At 36.8% G+C, this 22,138-nt stretch overlaps 1 protein-coding gene across 1 annotated transcript; it reads left to right on the top strand.

The window, feature by feature from the left end:
• The first annotated feature begins 4,122 nt into the window (after nucleotides 1–4,122).
• Nucleotides 4,123–12,829, top strand: LOC131953002 (kelch-like protein 3). Its single transcript, XM_059315974.1, has 4 exons — nucleotides 4,123–4,484; nucleotides 5,315–5,415; nucleotides 11,954–12,134; nucleotides 12,652–12,829. Exons 1-4 carry the CDS (start codon nucleotides 4,123–4,125, stop codon nucleotides 12,827–12,829), a joined length of 822 nt encoding a protein of 273 aa, XP_059171957.1.
• Nucleotides 12,830–22,138: the final 9,309 nt, after the last annotated feature.

The raw sequence follows: 22,138 nt of genomic DNA, 5'->3' as shown, positions 1-22,138 counted from the left end.
GATAAACAGTAGATAAATGTATATCTGAAACAAGTCAACTGATTTTAAGTATCAGTCTCCAGGATTTATGTATTCTGGGCATATATATATATATATATATATATATATATATATATATATATATATATATATATATATATATATACATACATATATATATATATATACATACATATATATATATATATATATATATATATATATATATATATATATATATATATATATATATATATATATATATATATATATATATATATATAAACCTCAAAAATGTTTTAAAAATATGGATTTATATTCAGCATCGGACAATAACAGATTTAGAGCACAGTAGAGAAAGTAGAGTTTAGCTGTTTAGATAAGGAGAAGGTAAGCTCAGAGTGGTCCCATGGCTACTTTTAAAAGAAAGAAAAAAATATGAAAATTGAGTCTGCCTTAAGATATATTTCGGACAATATTTAAAGATGTTGCATGTGTGACAAGGTATCAGAGTTTCTTCCAGGCACCTACCCACCCCCCTCCCGAAGAAAGTCTACCGCTCCCCCTACCCCCGAACGAAATGGAATTTATGTATGAATTATATACTTTTAACACCCCCCCTCGGGAAATTTTATTCCGCCCCCTCCTCCCCCCCCCCCCGGAGAAAATAGTCTGGAGGAAACACTGCAAGGTTTACGGTAAGCTGTGTAAGATGTGTAGAGTGGCCCCGTTTGATTAGTAGTAAAACAACACCAAACTCATATGCAACGAGTAAAACACCAAGCAATCTTTGAGTGAACGAACCACGAAGTAATTTTACCAGGTTGCTTGTGTGTGTATTGGGGTGGGGGGGGGGGGGGGAGGGGGGGGGGTGGCATTGTAAAATTCGTTGAATAATATTTTTAAGAATAAGCACTTCGGTGTATACATTATTAATGTGTGTTGTTTACTATGAAAACAAAAACACGCTGTAAGAATAATACATTTAATATCTATCAAGAATCAACTTGATGTAGTCTGAGTAACGTAGTAGCGAAAACATTACAATCGTATGTTCAAATATTAAATTCACTTTAAGATACGACTAGAAAATAGTTTTTAATCACAGATACAGTAAGGCAAAGGACTTATACATTTTTAATTTCCTTCATTCAAGTTATCGATAGAGAAATACGTGCTAATGTGTTGCCCCGTTATACGAATAATTAGGGTTACGAAAAGGAAAATCGATTTGAAAGGAAGCGTGATCTGTGGTTCGAAAGTCGACCGTAACTTGAACAAAATTCTTGTCTTGAACGTCACCGCATGCTGTAAAAACTAAACTGCTAGAACCAGGGGCGTAGCGAGGGGGGGGGGGGGTGGACCGCACCGAGTGACACCCGAACAGTAGCGTAGCGAGGGGGGGGGGGTGGGCGGGGGGGGACATATGTCCCCGGGCGCCGACCTTAGGGGGCGCCAAAATGGGTTGGAAAGATAAATTGAAAGGTTGAGGGTGGTGTAAATCGAAAGTTTGAGGGGGGGGGGGGGGTTAGGATAGAACTAGGTGTGGACTGGCCCGCCGACCTACCGGGTAAAAACCCTGTGGTCCTTTAGAAACGAGGATGTAATAAGTCTGTTAGTGCTTTGATTTAAAAAAAAATATTTCAGTTATTTCTCCATTTCACCATATCCTTTTCTATAAGCCAAGGCGTAAAACTCAATTGAATGAGAGAAAAATGAGGGATGCTAATGAAAATTGCTAATTTTCCTGACCGTCTTTGACATTGCCAGTCCACCCCAGGCATCTCGTCGGGCACCGCCCCCCTACATCGGAAAAGTTTCAAGTGCCACCCCCCACCCCCCACATCTCCCGAGAAAAAAAAGTCTGAAAGAAACACTGGCTAGAACGAGGACAACACTTCACTCGCTGTTGTGAAAATCTATGAGGGAAGTTTTTTTTTTAATCGCACGAGATTTTTTAAAACTGGATTAAGTGCGGTGGTTAAAAACGTCTCCAGCTAGTTATTACTTCCCCTGCATGACTCAAAGACTTGTGTAAGTTGTGTTGACTATGTTTAATTAAAACGATCTCGTATCGAGTGCAGTGGCAACAGCTAATCCGGGTGGATTAACGGCCCCAGAATTATTGCAATATCGATTACACAGCCTACGTCAATACCAGGAGATACCTTCTGCCAGACAGACACGGTAGCTGTGAAGATTTGCGGCATTGGGAAAGTGTTATGACCAGTACACTCTAATCGATAAAACACGGCGTCGCTAGCAGTTTAAAAACGGCTTCAGTTCAGTTAGGTCTAAGCTGACTGCAGAATTTGTTGTTGTTTTTACTTTCTCGTATATACGAAGTATAGAGAAAGTATTGTAATCGTGCAAAAAAAAAATTGAGATTTTTACAGATCTCGACGTTTTACACCTCACTGATACGGAAAAACATAATTTTGCAATCTTGTCCGTATGTCTGTGTGCGTGTGTGTCTGTGTGTCTGTGTGTGTGTCCGTGTGTAAACACGATAACTTGAGTACCGTTACAGCTAGGTTGATGAAATTTCATATATAAGTATTATATCAAAATCGTAGATCCGAATCAACTTTTGAGCGATTTCCGATAACCGGAAGTGGTACTTTTCCTACTTTGAATTTTTCAAAGCCTATAACTTGAGTACTATTTCAGATAGATAAATGAAATTTCACATGTAAGTAAAAGATCTAATTCTCTACCTTCTGTTAAATTTTGAGTAATTTCCGTTGACTGGAAGTAGTAATTTACGCTACTTCCGATTTCTCAAAAAACTAATGTAAATTTTAAAAGTACTAATAATATTGCGCACTATTATGCGCTTTTTTATTGGGCGTTCACTTGGTGTGCAATTAATTTGTCTACGAGATTTTATTCTATTTTTAAAACTTTAAGTATTTAAAATGGATTAAAAAATTCATAAAAAACGTTTTAATAACAAGCTTTTATGTAATGATGCACTAAAAAGTAGAAAATAAATTATAGACTACTATTTAAATAACTATAAAGAAAAGCGTGGGTCACTTTAGTATCTATTGGATACCTTTACTAATGTTAAGGAAGACACCCACGCTTTTCTTTATAGTTATTTAAATAGTAGTCTATAATTTATTTTCTACTTTTTAGTGCATCATTACATAAAAGCTTGTTATTAAAAAGTTTTTTATGAATTTTTTTTTCAGTACTTTACATGTTTTATCTACAATAGAATTACATGACTAAAAACCATTGCGCGCCTACTGAATATCACGTTCGGTAGGCGCGCAATGGTTTTTGAACGCAGCCATTACGTGGTCGTGATGGCGCAGCTATTGATGACGCGTGTGGTGTGGTTGGCTAGACATGCCTACTAATTCGGTCCAAATTTTAATTAATTCATAAAAAATCAATTAGGCATCCAATTAAGTCAAATTTAGTTTCAGATTGCATTGTCTTCATGTCTTGACCCACGTGCCAACTGTGAATCGTGTCGGTCAAGTAGAACTGTCCGAATTTTCACTCCTGCGTTTCCGTCTAGACAGACAGACTGTCGACTGACGAGGAAGTGAGTTAAATAAAAGCTTGTAAAAATCATGTCTATAGCCCGAGTTCCCATCCCCTGTTATTTTATATAAGAATATTCGAGAAAGTTTAGGGGAGATCACTCCCGGTTTATTTCATTCGTATATTCATTATGGTGATTTGATGCCAATGTTAAGTCGTGTTTTCGGTTCCAACCCATTCATTGTTAATATTAACCACACGTTGTTTACTCTCTGTATATTTATCAATATTTAGTTTTAAAAAAAACCACACACACACACACACGCACGCACGCACGCACGCACACACACACACACACAACATATATATATATATATATATATATATATATATATATATATATATATATTGATATTTATACTCATACTTATCACTTTCAAATTGTGCTCTGTATTATTTTTAAGAAAATATATGATATAAAACAATATCAATGTTATTATCTTTTGTTTGTTTTTGTAACTGATTTTTTAAATTTCAGAATTCAAGTATTGAATATGCCATTGTGAAAAAGTGCGAAATAACATTATCTTTATTGAGAAGTCAATTAATTACAATAATTACTGATTTCGTCTCAATGACCGAAACATGTCAGCCGCTGAACAGACCAGCATGACGTCACAGGAAATCATGGCCGGGCGCATTCTTGTGGAGAACATCTCAAAGAGTGTAGCAGAAAACTCGTCACCAAATGACGTCAGGTTCAGCAAGGGAGGCGACTCGATGATCGAACGACGACTGTACGTGGTTAGCCGTACCGGGTCGGGTGAAGTGAGTTACCTCCTCCTCACGGAAAATTTTTCCGCCATCGTGTCGTACCGCGTGCACATCGAGAAATGGCAGCAGACGTACGGGGTGGCGGATTTCGGAGTGGTCGCCCTTGGGAAGTCCATCTACATCCTGGGCGGCTTCGACAAAGTTCAAGGTCGTTGTTTGACCAAAGTCGTCAGGTGAGTGATTCTGCTTTTAGTTGTGTTTGGTGTGGCAAGTGGGGGGGGGGGGGGAAGCCAATGACGACGAAAGATTTCTATTTATCTATCTTTTCACACGGGACAATGCATAATTTAACATAACAAAAACAGAGGCGTAGCGACCCATTCTGGTGCCCGGGGCGAACTATTGATTTTGCGCCCTCTCGACATTGTGTATTGTTATAGAATTTTTTTTAAATGTCACTTACCCTTTGTATTTTAGTGTCAAACAATATATGAGGTTTAATAAAGCCAAGTAGCTTTTCTTAACTTCGATTGTGTGTAATTCAGTGCTGCAGCTCAAAATAAGTTTTAAATATTTTTATTCTACCCCTTTAGCCCTCCCCTAGCTACGCCTCTGAACAAAAGGTGGAAGTGTGGAGGATTATCATTCAAATGTGTTATAAGAGATATGGGCGTTTCAGAGTGTACAGAGAAATAAAACGTTTCTGAAAATCCTTATTATAACAAGGTTTTTAATCGCTGAAATAAGAATACAAGGGATAGGGTTTACATTGATATTAGCAAGCTATGTGTGTATTTTAGTTAACTACCAGTAACCTAACACCCCCTTTTTAAGAAGATTCTATTATCGGATACTGGTATAAAAATTACCTCCAAAAATTAACTGCATTTAGAATTGAGTCGTAAGAAAGTTACTAAAATTGACAAAAATCATGCAATGTAAGGGGCTATGGTCAATGAAAATCTAGTAAGCCATTTTCTTGGTACGACAAAATGCATTTTTTGCCCCCCTTACTGTAATAATGACAAGAGTTATCACACCTGATCGAGTCGTTCGTCCTCAGATACAACCCGTGTACTGACGAATGGTTCGAATGTCGAAGCATGTCTATGGCCAGATGTAAATTTGGGGTCTGTGTTGTTAAAGGGAGAATATTTGTCTGTGGTAAGTACATAACAGTGCTTTATACTTACAGAACATTGTTTTATACTTACAGAACAGTTTTATAATTGCAGAACAGTTTTATAATTGCAGAACAGTTTTATAATTACAGAACAGCTTTATAATTACAGAACAGTTTTATAATTGCAGAACAGTTTTATAATTACAGACCAGTTTTATAATTGCAGAACATTTTTATAATTGCAGAACAGTTTTATAATTACAGAACGGTTTTATATTAACAATACAGTTTTATAATTACAGAACAGTTTTATAATTACAGAACAGTTTTATAATTACAGACCAGTTTTATAATTACAGACCAGTTTTAAAATTACAGAACAGTTTTAGAACAGTTTTATAATTAAAGAACAGTTTTATAATTACAGAACAGTTTTATAATTACAGAACAGTTCTATAATTACAGAACAGTTTTATAATTACAGAACAGTTTTACACTGCTAGCTCGAAGGTCTCGAGTTCGGATCTAGGTTAGGACATGTGACTGTAGGACGTCCCAGAGTCCTCTCAGCTCTGATGGGTACCAGACTTACGTTGGGGAAAGTAAAGGCGGCTGGGCATAGTTCTGACCACACCATCCCTTCATAACCGAGGTCAAGAAACATGAAACCCAATGGATTGCTATGTCTGGAGAGGAGTCTTTACTTTTTTCAGTGGCCTACGTACACTGAGTTGATGACCTTACCTCAGGGCCGGCGCTACCTATAAGGCGCCATCCCTAGGGGGGGGGGGGGGGAGGGGGCGCAAAAAGGTTTAATCGCTATTATCGAAAAGTACCTAATAATTAATAATGTTGATTATCTTTTATAAACTACAAACTGACCCGCGACGTAGCATACGCTGCTATTTAGTTTAATTCCTATTTTTCAGTAACTCATTATTTGTGAATTCGACACTACCAATGCTGTGACTGAAAATATTTTGCTTTAAAACACTATCAGTAGCTAGTGAAGGACGATTATCCTCACCCTCACTTTCCACTCCTCTACCCCCCTTCCCTCTCGCCTCCGTGAAAGCAGCCGTCTGTGACGACAGTTTACAGACGACAATGAAAATATCAAGTAGAACATGTTATCATCTCCCCTTAATTTCAAATCGTTTTAAAACTAAATTATCTGCCCCTAATAGTCGTCACTACGATTGTAAACAGCTCACCAGACTGGAGGGGGTGGGGGTGGTAGCGATACGGTCATGTAGAGGATTATATACATAGATAGACAGGGTAATAAAGAAATGAGTAGCGATCTATTTCGGCACCCAGGACGAATTATCAATTTTGCACCCCCACCCCAAAATTAGGTCTATATAGGCCTACATTATTAGCGTTGGTGAAAATGCACCCATACGTCCCTAATTTGGAAAGGTCGGGTCGTTTTTTACCAGTCACTTTGCCTTTTTATTTTGGTTTCACATAATTGATGTAGAAAACAATTAAATTAGTTCGTTATTTAAATTTCGAACATTTACAAACGGTTATCTAGTTTTAATGTTGATTTAGTGATCGCTCTAGCGCATGACGAGGTTTTGCACCCCCACCCCAAAATTAGGTCTATATAGGCCTACATTATTAGCGTTGGTGAAAATGCACCCATACGTCCCTAATTTGGAAAGGTCGGGTCGTTTTTTACCAGTCACTTTGCCTTTTTATTTTGGTTTCACATAATTGATGTAGAAAACAGTTAAATTAGTTCGTTATTTAAATTTCGAACATTTACAAACGGTTATCTAGTTTTAATGTTGATTTAGTGATCGCTCTAGCGCATGACGAGGCGTTCCAAAACACGTGAAATTTTGGTTTTTAATAGGGCTTGTATGTCTCGATTTCTCTGACTTTGAATTAGAAATATGTTCTGGTGTATTGAGTTTTGTAATGACGGGGTGTTCAAAGTATTGCACTTGTTTGGTAAGTTTTGATGAATCGTTTAGATTTGGGAGTAACGGCGGAAGGCTGTTGCTGGTATGGTTTCGTAGGTATAAAGTATCGAAGTAATTTATATTGGCTATTGTTTAGTTAAAAGTATAGTGGAATGATTGGTAGTAGTGAAATGAGAATGTAGGTGATGAAGTATCGTAGTTCTGGAGTTCAGTACTATTCAGTCTTGTTGTATTAAGGCATCGAATCGTGTTGACTGTTAATGTGTAGTAGTAGGTCCAGTTAAATCGTTGTTGATTGGGAGTATCGTTTGTAGAGCTTGGTGGAGTTAAGCGATTAGAGTCCTTGCAAACACGTGACCTAAATCACGTGATACCTACGCCCGCCGCCACAGTGGTGTACATCAGACGTAAACACAATCAGCTGTTCGCCAGCGCTGGACGTGTTCACCGTATGTAAAGAATCGCGCCCGCGGAAAAGGAAAAATATGTTTAAAAACTTGAACTCTTAGGAATTGAAGATCCTTATACAGTTATTGACAGTTTCGTGGATAATATAAATATGTGGCCGAAATTTCTAAATAAAAATACTGTTAGTAATACCGTTTGCGTTTAGAGTTTAAGTAGACGAAGCTGATCAAATGCAGTAATATATTAGAGGTTATCTACTGTAGCAAACGTGAGACCACTTAACTCCTACAAAACCCACACTACAACGGCTAATATAATCCATGGGTAATAACCAATCTGGGTAGCATGTTATACAATTTAAGACCCTTAAAATCCACATTAATACTGACGTTCAACCCTCATAATGGCTGCCCCCACCTGTATCTAGCCCACAATAAAACCAAAGAGGAGTCTGCCCTGCCCTCCCCTGAAAATGTCTCACCTCCGTGATACCCAGCCCCACAGAGATAGTATTTCTTATATAATTTTGACCCTCAGGGCCCAGCAGGGAGAACAAAGGGGAAAGTCCCACTGCTCTCCCCTCAACACTTCTCACCTCGGTGTCATGTTATGTCATTTATAGCACACACGGCTTATCAGGGGAAAGCATTAAGGCATTAAGAATCTTAACTCTGGACAGCTACACACTAGTATACTAGCTACACACTAGGTGCCTACTGTAAACTACTAGACTGTAGGCCCTATGTAGACCTGCAATTGTATCAATTGTATCCTGGGTCCATTGTTATTATTCTAAACCATCTCACTTATAATGTTTCTAGCTTGATTTGTTTCTTTTATAAACAGTGGATTTAAAAAAAAAATTAGCCTAATCATTAACCAAATAATAATAATGTGGTTATTTGTTGTTGGCTGGTATGATCTAGATTGTACTACTAGGCTACAAAAACTTAGTAGACCAATTACTAGATATGAATTTGAATTTAATTAAACTCAGTCCAGTATCAGATACATATTGCTGTAACAAGACAACAAAGTAGGTAGGCCTTAGTAATTTATTAAAGCCTTCTACTACAATAATATCAACTACATGCTTGTATAAAGTTTTACAATTTAATTTAAGTAGCAGATTCTAGATCGAAGTCTAGTTATATAATCTATTTCAATTTCAGAAAATTTCGTTTGCTAAAAAAAATGATTAGATAATAGAGCGAGATTTTAGATCTTAGAGACAATTAAATGCTTTATTAGGCCAATTATGACTACTTTTGATTTATTATGGGTGTATTTTGAATCGAATGTAGATCTTAAGTAATTAAATTTAAGTAAAGAAGTAGATTCTAGATTCTATGTCTACCCAGCGGAGCCAGGTATTAGGCCTACTATTAGATCTTATTATTCTTAGCCTATTACTTTTGACTTTGTCTTTTACTATTAGTATTTGTGAAGGTCGAGCATATTTGTTTTATTAATAGTTATCTTTTATAACTAAAATGAAGTTTATTATTTTACTGTCCTTACATGAAACAAAGTATCGAGAACTGCATTTGATCATATTCGGCTACTTTAACTCTAAACGCAAACAGTATTACTAACAGTATTTTTATTTAGAAATTTTGTTCACATATTTATTTATACGAAACTGTCAATAACAGTATAAGGATCTTCAATTCCTAAGAGTTCAAGGTTTTTAACGTATTTTTCCTTTTCCGCGGGTGCGGTTCTTTACATACAGTGAACGCGTCCAGCGCTGGTGAACACGTCCAGCGCTGGCGAACAGCTGATTGTGTTTACGTCTTGTGTACACCACTGTGGCGGCGGGCGTAGGTATCACGAACGGACGTGACGTCATATGAAAGGACTCTTTTGGTGTCGTAGTTCTGGAGCATCAAGTCTAGTTATGTTTAGGTATCAAAGTTTTATATGTGTTGTGAATGTAGTAAAGTCTATCGAGTAGTCGAGTTTATCGTAAGTTAGATGTTTTCAATTCAGGACGGAACACACTACAAAGAAAGGTAGGCGTTCTCTAGCTGACAATCTTTAGGTTTTTAGGAATCTATATTACCACTCTTAAAGTATTTTAATATATAATATTATATAGGCTGGAATTTATAATTTACCGTATAGGCCTACTTTGTTTTTTTTCAAATTATATTTTTTTAAAATATTTAATCAATAATTACATCAATGTCTTAAAGTTAACAGGTTCCTGTATTTGATTTTTTTGAAGTCGTCCCCTTATTCAGGGGATCCAAAATTTTATATATAAAATGGGATTTACACATACAATTGAAAGCATGTCATCATTGTTAATTAGAAGTATGTTTCTAATAAAACTAACGTGTTTAGACTTTCAAGCAAAACCTACAGTTAAGAAGTTATTAAGTAAAATATATTGTTTTGACATAGTTACATAGCTAATATAAACGATTTATTATAATTATTATGTAATGAAATTTAGACTGTTTTATTGTGTTTTTAAAGCATGTCTCAGTTACACTTGCTTAATTTAGCTATTCTTGTGAAAGTTATTTCCCTTATATTAAATTTTGGTATTTGGGTTTCCAAATGGGAGATAATTTGTTGCTTAACTTAATGTTCGTTTCAAATTCCTGCATCTTAGATTGTCCGCTCAGATTATAAATACAACTTAAAGTTATTATTTGCTTTTGTTAAGATTATATAGAGTAGAAATTCCAAACAAAAAATTTGGTATGATTTTTTAGCATTATCCAGTTGAAAAACAAATAGGCCTACATCAGTAACCGTTGTAGATTGTAATACTTAATGTTAGTAGAGATACAGTATGAGATAGTGCAACAAATGTGTCTAAAAGCGTCTAAGTCGCAAATTAATCATCTAATTAATTGTCTTTTTCATAGTTTCACCCTCTCCTAAAGGATTCATATATAACAATTGTAGGCTGGAATCTATAACATTTATAACCTTTAATTTTTCAAAAGCAAAAAAAAATCGTAACATAATTATACAATATAGGCATTTTACAACTATAACTAAAAACAGTTAAGCTTAAAACAGGTAAGCTCAGTCCTGGAACTCACCTTGGGAGGTCTACATAGAGCCCAACACTACAAGAACTGTGGTTTTTTCCCGTATTTTTTTCTAGACTTTTTTCTCCCTGGAGGGGGGGGGGAAAGGAAAGCACTTGAAATTTTCTAAGGGGGGGGGGGGGGGCTATGTTGTAAAGTACAAAGTACACTCGTAGACAATTTCAATAGAATGTGATTACGCTTGCAAACTGGAATTAAAGGAATTAGTACAAACTTTTGCGACGAAGGAAGCAAGTAAAGTTTGATTTTGATGTCTACTTTTGATGCGTATGCAATTGATAATAAATTAATATGTCACTTTTAATTAATTGTTTTCTTATACATGTTTTAGTAAGTAATTTAAGTAAAAGGGGGCGTTGTAATACGTTTTGGCTAGGGCGCTAAATAACCTGGCGCCGGCACTGCCAGAGTTTCTTCCAGGCATCTCTTTGGGAACGTAATGGAATTTATATAGAAAATATATACATTTAACAGTGTCCGTCCCCTCCCGAAGAAAGTCTACCCCCCACCCCCCACCCCGAAAATTTCTAGTGCCCCCCGGAGAAAAAAGTCTGGAAGAAACACTGGGCACTGCCTTACCTATTGTTTCTACTGTAGAAAAATCTATTTTCGGGTGACAATTCAGCAAGTTAAACCGATATGTTGTTGAGTTTAATTGGGATGAGGGGTGGGGGTGGGTTAGGTTCAATGAATCGATTACATGCAAAAATCAGTTTTGAAACAGCCTTACAATGTCGAGGCTTTTAAAAAATGCGAAATCAGCAGTTGGGTGGAGAGTTTAGTTAGAAAAGAATACATAGGTCTATAACTTGGTTGAACCTCTCTTTCTCTCCCTCTCATTCTAACCCTTCCCTCATCTCTTTTCCAGAGGCGTATCTAGTGGAGGGCGGGTGGGGTGACCGCCCCGGGCGCTGACCCAAGAGGCACCAGACGGGAGAGAAAAAAATATTTAAAGTTTATTCTGAGCTGCTTTACTGTATTATACAAAGTAGAAATTAAAAATATAAAATGCAACTTGGCTAACTTAGGGGGGGGGGGAGGGGGCGCACAATTGATATTTCGCCCCGAGCGCCGGAATGGGTCGCTACGCCTCTGCTCTCTTCTGCCTTCTCACTCTACACCCCCCTCTCAGACATAAGTGCCATATAATATATGTGTGGTTCTAGGTGGAGAGACCGACGATGGTAAAGTAACCGGAAGTTGTGAGATGTATGACCCGGAAACTAACCTCTGGTCCAAATGCGGATCTCTCGTATCGCCTCGGTCTGGCTGCGCATGCGCAAACAACGGCAAAGAGTTAATTTGTGCAGGAGGATACAACGGAGGGAAGGCTCATAACAACCTCTGGTAATATTGTGAATTGTTATTTTTTTTTGAATTTGAATCACTTACAACTTCTGTCCTACATTCCCTTAGTGGTAGTAATTAGTCTGACTTTGTTTACAAGGACAATAGTTATAGTTACCGTAACATCATCGTGACGTCATTTATTGAGGGGTCATCCATAAATAACGTCACGCTTTTTTGACGATTTTTACATACAGTATTTTAATCAATTCCTATTATAATTTATTAAAACCGTTTTCTAAAAATGCAAAATACGGCTAAAATTCGTTTTCTTACATTGCTTTTTTTATGGTGCAAAAGTGTGACGTCACACAATCTGAGGCACCCCCCCCCACCCTGATCACACACCATCACAAAATTACGGACCCCCCCTCCCACCTACAAAAGTGACGTCATTTATGGACGACTCCTGACGAAATCCTATTAATTCTTATTCTACCCATATTGAAGTGTTTTTTCTGCTAAAGAAATGTGTTGACTGAAGTACATTGCGATACATTTTTATTTTCTACTGTAGGCTGTATGACAAACACAAATGGCAGGAAATCGGCAAAAATAACCCACATGACCTCCCATATAATCTTCACAGATGTGCGCTGACAAGGGCGAAAAAAACTTTGTATTTTATAGGAGGTGACGTCATACTATATCAAACTACTGTATTAGCTATTAAATCAGATATGGGTAGAGAATGAGTGGACATAATAGCGTTAGGTTTAGAGTTAAGGCTAAGGATGTGACGATAACAAAAGAACTCAGAGCGTTAGGTCAAGGTTTAATGTTTGTGACGGAGTTAGGAGGAGTCAGTTGAGCACTAGCCACCTCATGCAAAAATATAAATTTGAGAAAATAAATCAACATTGTCAAGCTCAAAAAGGCATATATATATATATATATATATATATATATATATATATATATATATATATATATATATATATATATATATATATATATATATATATATATGTAAATATTTATGTATATATAGATGTATATAGATGTATTATATATATTTGTATATATATATATATATATATATATATATATGTATATATAGTATGGTTTTCTGCAAGACTATAGAAATGAGATAATTTCTCCATTACGTGTATAACATTACAGCACCAGAATCTCTGGACCTCAAGGCACTTCACATTTGTTTGCTAATCAATTGATTGGTTAAGTAATTAAGCCTGCGAGATGCTGATTCATTGTTGTTTTTGGCACTTCGGTCTCTAATAGGGAAACAGAGAATCGAATCAATGTCATTTTCCTTCATGTTGTTGCTGGAAGGGTTAGGGCTGGGGCTAGGTACTGGGATAGAGCTTGTTTTGGTTAGGTTTATGGGCAGTGTTTTTTCCAGACTTTTTTCTCCGGGAGGGGGGCACTTGAAATTTTCGGGGGGGGGGGGGGGGGCGGTAGACTTTCTTCGGGGGCGGGCGAACATTGTTAAAAGTATATATTTTCTAAATAAATTATATACATTTCATTACGTTGGGGGGGGGGGGGGGGGGGCGGTAAAAAATCTTCGGGAAGGGGGGGGGGGGCGAAGAGATGCCTGAAAGAAACTCTGTTTATGGGCAAGGGTCTAATTACGGTAGGAGTAAATTATCTTCAACATAGCACTTTAAAAAAAATAAGACCACTACTGCCCTGTAGGTAATTAAATAGTAACCAGACCTGACTGTTGAAGTAAAACCCTCTCACCCCCAGGGGTATCGTCCAAAGACCACCACCCCACTAAGCGAAGACCGTCCTCGCCCCTAACCGTGACACAGTCTGAGAAAAGAATGTTCTCCTATACAAGTGCTCCAGCGGGCTTTCCGGTCAAAGGGCGGCAACCCAGTGTATCCACGTTAAATACACAGTTACCGCCCATGAGACACGCAAGACAAAATGCAGGGGCGGTTACTGTGGGTAAGTAATCTTTTTAAATATATAGATCTACATTTGGCAGTCTGTTTAGACATATATGTGCCAGTAAACATTAGTTTATGTAATAGTGACGTATTTTACTGATATATGATATTTCTTAAGAGATAAGGTTTTGTTGTTAATTTCTAGCCTGTAGCCACAGTAGCACTTTAACTGGTTTTTTGTGGACATATTTCTACTGGAAGGGGCGTTTAAAATTTCCGAGGGGGGACTGTGGTTAAAGTAAAGTATATATATTTTCTATATAGTATGTCCTTTCATTTCGTCCGGTGGGGGGGGGGGGGGGGCTCAAATACAAACTTGATATCTACTGATGACCTTGAAAAAAAACCTACAGAAAGGTTAACAAAATTTAGGAAAGGTATAAAATAAATTTAATTTTTTTTTAAACTAGGTAGTAAAAATAGCTTTGTAAGATACTTAAATCAATGAATTTATGCCTACTCTGTTATTAAAATTTTCTATCCTTCCAACATTTCAATAATTTAATTTAGCCATTGTAATTGTCACATCTGAATCCATAAATTAACAAAATATAAACCCAGATGAAATAATTAATCAGATCAATTAGTACTTTGAGCTAAGAAGTTCAAACAAACAAAAAATATTTACAAGTACCAGTTTTCCCTTACTTTCAACATATTTTACAGATTGTATAACATTGGTTTGAGTATAATACTATAAACCAAGTGCTATACGGACAGGCATCTCTACGGGGGTGTTGAGATCCCCCCCCCCGTAGAATGTCCACCGCCCCACCCCCCCCCCCCACCCCACCCAACGAGAATTTATATAGAAAATATATACTTTTAACAGACAGTGCCCATCCCTCCTTCCCCGACAATTTAAGTGCGACGCCCCCCCACTCCCCCTGAAAATTTCAAGTCCCCTCCACTCCCTCCGAAGACAAAAAAATCTGGAAGAAACACTGTATAAAGTGATTCGTTTGATATTTCAACATTTGTGCACGAATTTGTCAAACAAAATGATGCAAGAATAGCTGAAATCCGCTATATTAATTCATGTACACAAAAAAAAAAAAAAAAAAAAAAAAAACAACAACAAAGATAGATTCTTGTCTGCAGTAGTTTTACATGACTTATCTAGTCACCAGCCCGCTTTGCTAGTAAAAACAAGTAATTAAAAAAGTCTAGTGACAATTTTAGCGCAATTTCCTTATGTTATCTAAAAATAGCTCTGTCGTAGCGTAAATCAAGAGCAGGGTTAGTAAAACCATTGGTTAGTTATTAAAACGTTTTTTATTTTAAAAAAATTCAGTATTTTACATGTTTTATTTACAATAGAGTAACATGACTAAAAACCATTGCGCGGCTAGCTACCGAACGTGATGTCGCAGCCATTGAACGTGATGGCCCAGCTATTGAACGTGATGACGCGTGTGGTGTGGTTGGAAAAAATGCCTACTAATTCGGTCCAAATTTTAATTAATTAAAAAAATTTTTTGTAACCGAACGAAAGGATATTTTTGAAAACTTTCTTCGGCAATATTGTTTTAAATTATGGCAGGAATCGATTGGTACATGTTTCAAGTCGCTAAGTGGTCTGGTTGCCGAGATATGGGCCAAAAACTGCTTTTTTCGAGGTTTTTTGGCTTTTCCGGGAAATCCATGAAAGAAACCCGGAATTTTTATGGCCTATGTTCATTCTCGTAACTTGCTTAACATAATTGCTTTTGGAACTAGTCATCGATATTGCTTCTTTGAGGAGGAGATACGACTTAAAGCCCGGACACACATTCATCCATACATTCATTCATTCATTCATTCATCCATCCATTCCCAGAAATGACGAGTTAATAAACGCAATTCTCCAGAATGGAAATTGCGCTAAAAAATCTATTGCTGGCACTCTCAGTAGCCTATTGGGTTATCCATAAATGACGTCACGCTTTTTTGGACGATTTTTACCTCCCCCCTCCCCTCCGACACATATCGTCACAAAAAAACAGACCACACCCTCTAAAATGACGTCGTACCTCAGCCTACAACCCCCCCCCCCCCTCCTCAAAATTGAAGTTGAATTTTCCTTAAAATAAGATTTTTTTTTTTTCAAAAATTTTGTCTGAACTCTGTTTACATGTGTGTATTTTAATCAATTCCTATTACAATTAATTAAAACATTTTTCTAATAACGGCTAAAATTCGTTCTCTAACATTGCTTTTTTATAATGCAAAAGTGTGACGTCACACCCTTTGAACCCTCCCCCCACCTTTCCAACTAATCACACACCGTCACAGAATTACGGACCCCCCCCCCCCCCTTACGAGTGTGACGGTAATTATGGACCAACCCTATCACAAAAATTTAATAAATATTGTTTAAAAAAATGTGACCATTGCATAAAAACATATAAACACAAAAAATACATATATTTTTATATTTTAATAATCAAAGTATTGCAATAGTGAAAACTGGTTTTAATTATCATTAAATACCCATATTTTCATCCCGCTTACCATTTACAACGTCAAATCAAGGGAGGCTATACATTACTTGTTCATTAAAAACCGTTAATAATTTATAAAAATTGAACTGCATTATAATTTCTTTTAAAAAGATTCAATGTTTGATATTTCATCAAACGGTAATATTAAAACTACTTTATAATTATGTATTTACTTTATTTTTATTGATTTTACACTTATTATTTGACTCTAGTCTAAATTAAAAACCTTTACCTTTATGAAATATTTAATTTGTACATAAAGCAAGTCTTCACTTTAATAACGATGGACGCATAATCAACATAAATTTCTAACAAGCTTTTTATATTATCCTGACGTGTGGGCCACCGCACCCAACCAATCCCCACCTCCTTCAACCCATGCCGCTATGACCCCGCCCACCCCACTGATAAAGTGCAAAATTCTGACATAAAGGCACAGTTTTTTTTGTAAATTTTATTATTGTATTAATTTTTTTTTATATCAGTCAGGACAAGTTCATTTATTTTATACATTTCTTGTTTACACATGTATCACCTTTTTTAAAAAATGCGAGGCATTTGAGATGTACATTACTAAGCAGAATACCATTTAAAATGTATTATGTGAGTATGGGGGATTCTTTCCCTTTTTTGGAAGTGATCAAAAAGTTAAACTGTAATCTGGAAATGTTGTTTTCTTAGTAAATTGTGGTCATTTGTTATATTTTACCGCTTATAATTGTTCCCCTTTTGGTTATTCTTTCGATTTGTACATATCAATTTAACTCCAACATATAACTTGCCATTATTATATTATACTAGCGTACCCGTCCCCCACGCGTTGACGCGGGGATAGAAGAAAGTTTGACGAATGTATTAGGATTTCACCAACGCGTTACCAATCATATGTTCTTAGACGCGTGACCGTCTTTTCTAAAAGTCAGTTATTTAAATGTAAACAATGGATCATAAATATCGGGATACGGGTTTACCTACACTACCGCATGAAAACATTAAGTGTTCATTAATCACTCACCCAAATAATATGGTAGAACACACTTCGGTGACCGCCCATGCTTCAGAGACGTAGAGGGGCGCTCTCAGGGCCCCACCCCCCCCCCCCCCCCCCCACCCCGATTACACTACCGCATATGAGCGGAGTACGACCCCTGGCTCCTTAAAACTAACAGGCGCCATCGTGCCAAATAGCATCCTGTCAATAATGATGCAGATTTCGTCATTCGCTAAAGTGACACAAATGAACAGGATTTTTTCTTTAACACTTAAAAAAAGTATTTGACGTGTTTTAAACATCCAGTGTGACTGATGCAATTTGCGAGCGTTACTAATGGTCTATTATTAGATGCTCGATCTCAATTTCTGTCTGGATTGTCTAATAATAGATGCTTATTGCATCATTCGCAAAGTGACGAAACTCTACAGTAGGCTCCTCATATTCAAAAAGTTATTTTTTTCATCTTTGGCAAGGTGACGAAACTGTACAGAAGGATTTCCTCTCGTTACAAAGTTATTTTTAGAAGCCTGTTGTAGTTTTACCGCTGAATATAGTAGTACCCCTTACTCCCTATGCAGGACGCTCGATTAACGGATGCCAAGTGCCAACATAGTCGCTCTAAAACTCTGGGCGCCCAACCGTGTATTGACGAAAGTTGTACCCTATATGGCGCCGCCAATAAGAAACTTTAGTTTTCTTTTTCGCAGAAATATTCTCGGGAGTATTCTCATCTACTCCCTAAAGTTTCATGGCACTCAGATGAACCGCATCCGATTTTTATCTTTTATATACCGTGTATTGAGAAAAAAAATCGCCCCCCGGAGGGCGCAGCCCTTGCAATATTAAACAATATTTTTTTTGCAGAACCCTACTATTGAGTGATCTAATCATCTCCCCAAATTTTCATCGTACACGGATGAACGGTGTGAAACCGAAATAGACTTTTATTTTTATAAACCTTATATAGAGAAAAATCGCAGCCTCCCGTGGCGCCGCCCTTGCGAAAATTAAAAAGGATTTTTTTTTTACAGAACCCTTCTCTGAATTGTTCTAATCAACTCCCTCAAAGTCTCATGGCTATCAGATAACGGTGTCACACCAAAATCGACTTTTATCTTTATATACCTTATATAGAGAAAAATCGCACCCTCCCGTGGCGCCGACCTTGCGAAATTAAAAATGATTTTTTACAGAACCCCTTTCCTAGAGTTTTATAATGAACTCCCCAAAGTTTCATGGCGATCATGTGAACGGTGTCACCGCAATTCACTTTTATTATTTTTATATACGTATATAGAGAAAAATCGCACCCTCCCGTGGCACCGCCCTTGCGAAATTAATTTTATTTTTACATAACCCTCCCATAGAGGGTTATAACGAGCTCCCCAAAATTTCATGCCTATCGGATGAACAGTGTGAAATCAAAATAGACTTTTATTTTCATATACCGTATATAGAAAAAAAAACGCGCCCTGCCGGGGCGCCACCCCTGCGAATTTGAACTTTTTTTTTTCACAGAAGCCTCCCCAGGAATATTCTCAACAACTTCCCAAAGTTTCACGGTGATGTGATGAGAGGTGTAGTAATGCATAAAGGACAAACACACACACACACACAGACATACATTGCTTTTTATATATATAGATTGGCAAATCATAATGCACTAAAAAGTAGAAAATAAACGACCAACTACTATCAAAATAGCTATAAAGAAAAGCGTGGATCACTTTTTTATCTATTTGATACCTCTACTCAGTGGCGTAGCGAGGTGGGGTGTCACCCGGTAGCGACCCTTCCGGGGGACATTTGTCAAGATGCGGCTCTCCAGTTCCATGCACAAATAGTAATAATTATTTTGTATTATTTTCAAAACTCATTAAAATTTTTATAAAGGAAAACAACTTTAAAAATGATAAAAACACTCATCAGAGAACAATAAAAGTAGGTGAGGTAGAGAGTATACAAACAGCTGACAGCCGCTTGGGCACCAGACCCAGCCCCACAACAGTGGTGTATCCAGCCCCGTGGAGAAGGTTCCATTCTTGCCACTGCCGACTTTTTCGAATATCGTTAAATGAGGAATATAATGCTTATTCAGAATACATTTCTCTATCGGTCAATATGCATTAATTTGACCAGAGTGACGTGTTCTTTTTTAAGTTATTAGCTTCCTACGGTTGAGCCGGTGGGGTACGAGTTTATCCTGCGTTCAGTCGGTAGGAAGATAAGCCCGATGAGAACCGTAGACAGAAGCGACCGATACCCAAGCCAGTAGTCGGAGTTCACCGTGTTTAGGGCTGCCGGGCTATGGGAGACACATCCTGAGCCGGTGGTGTCGGTAAAGAAAGAAAAAAAGTTATTGGCTTCTAAAGTGGATTGGGATATTTGTATAGTAATTTTATTTGATTACTAATTTTATGATACCAGAGCTGAGTGAAATACTTTAATATGTTTTGTGCGAAATATTAGTATGTTTTTAAGTATAATTATTCTTTCATATTTAAAGCTATTTTTTTCAAACCAAAATTCAAAAGTATATATTTAATCATAATCAAATGCTAAAATATTGAAATAAAAATGTTAGTGACTCTTTAAAAACTAGGAACTTTTGTAAATTGTAACTTTTGGCTCTTCCGGCTCAAAAGGTTGCTGACCCAGGCCTTGTAACATAAAAGCTTGTCTTAATTAAAACAATTTTTATGAATTTTTTTTCAGTACTTTTCATTTTTAAGAATTACAACAGAGTTGCGTGACTAAAAAACCATTGCGCACCTAATGAACGTAATAATGCGCGTATAATAGTGCGGTATGGTCGGATAAGACTAACTACTAATTTGGACACAATTTTAATTAATTCTTAAAAAATTAATTAGGCATCCAATTAAGTCAAATTTAATGTCAGATTGCATTGTCTTCATGTCTTCACACACGTGCCAACTTTGAACCGAATTTGTCTGTTAGAAGTGCTCGATCCTGTGTTGGTATTCCATATCTCGGGTCTTTCACGCCCCGCTTGTTTAATCTTGTGCCGAGGAGATTGCAAAATAAGGGCCTGTGTACGGCCGATCATATAACTTAATAAAGTGTAAGACCCATCCTATAACTTAATAGTAGTGTAGGGCCTATTACATAATAGAAGATTATGGCCGAACATATAACTTAATAGTAATGTATGGCTGATCATATAACTTAATATAAGGGTGTTGTTAGAAATAGCGTTTGAAATAACTTTGGAAGTAAAGTTGGTTATGGGGTTGATAACGGCATTGGAAAAGGAAATAACCCAACGAATACAAAAAATTCTCCACCAAACAAAGCAGTTGTTGTTTTATTTTGGAGTTTTCTCTCTTAGATGAGCTGCTATTCCTAGATTTACTAGGATTTGTTTTTGTTCTTTTAAAAAGGGGATTTTAATATTGTATTTTTTTGGACAGGTGACAAGATCCACGTGATCGGGGGGTCAAATGTCGAGACAGGTGACCCAGTTCTAATGACAGAACACTTTGACCTGGTCAAGGGCATATGGCAGGATGATTTCCTCTTCAAGAAATGTAAACTTTTTAAATTGCCTTATAACCGGATCATTAGTCACGCTGAGAGCCATGTTTCATTGTTTTAGTAATTACTTTGGGAGGGGGGGTAGATAAACTTAATTTATAAGGGAAAAATGCTGCACCATAACTAACAGTGGTCTCACTTTAATTACATATCTCTACGGGTATTACAGCTGTTTCACTTATTTAGCTTTATACATATAACAATCTTTAATTATCCCTACACATACCATAGCAGACTCACTTTATTTACTTATCAAAGTATTCTCACTTCACGTATACGTTCATATATCATAGCAGTCTCACTTTATTTATTTCTCCCTATATATACAATAGCGGTCTCACTTTATTTACATATTTCTACGTATATCATAGCAGTCTCACTTTATTTATTTCTCCCTACATATACTATAGCAGTCTCACTTTATTTATATATCTCCACACGTATCACCATCAACTACTCACCATTTACTCACCATTGTTGTGTTGTACACATGTACATATATGTTGTACATATATATTTATTTCGCCGTCAACGCAAAAGTTGAAGTTTACAGTAACTGGTGTGTTTTCTGCTCATGCACGTGCAGGTGACGTGTCCAACGTGAGCTGTGTGCTGGTGGACGTGCCTAAAGTCCCCATGGAGGAGCGGAGGGTTGTCCAGAAGCTTCGATGGGTCTTGTGGTGACGTCACTTCAAAACAAATGTTTATATTATTTATGTCATTAAGAATGTATAAATATTGACATGTATTGACCACAATATCAACATAAATGTCGCCAGTCCCCAAAAACGTCCACGAATCACTAATTTATTCTTTAATTTTAATGAAATCCAAATTCTGCAATGTTTTTTCTTATTTTTTTTTATATGGGTCGTCCTTAAAAACGTCACACTTTTTTTTGGAGGATTTTAAAATCCACTCCTCCCCATCGTCACACCTCGTCACAAAAACCCAAGCCCCTCCTTAAATTACGTCACACCAAAGCATACCCCCCCTCCTCTCTCAAAAGTGCTGTGTAATATTTTTTCTTAAACATCGATTTCTTTCAAA

This window comes from Physella acuta, unplaced genomic scaffold, assembly GCF_028476545.2.
Source record: "Physella acuta isolate Inbredline_101_S28 unplaced genomic scaffold, ASM2847654v3 ptg000898l, whole genome shotgun sequence".
Classification (NCBI taxonomy): Eukaryota; Metazoa; Mollusca; class Gastropoda; family Physidae; genus Physella; species Physella acuta.
This window is presented reverse-complemented; position numbering and strand designations above follow the sequence as displayed.

Excerpts from the sequence above, each read along its gene's own strand:
- LOC131953002 (XM_059315974.1), top strand. The coding sequence starts at position 4,123 with ATGTCAGCCGCTGAACAGACCAGCATGACGTCACAGGAAATCATGGCC. Across the intron at positions 4,485-5,314 it reads TGTTTGACCAAAGTCGTCAG|ATACAACCCGTGTACTGACG; the intron begins GTGAGTGATTCT and ends GTTCGTCCTCAG. Across the intron at positions 5,416-11,953 it reads AGGGAGAATATTTGTCTGTG|GTGGAGAGACCGACGATGGT; the intron begins GTAAGTACATAA and ends GTGTGGTTCTAG.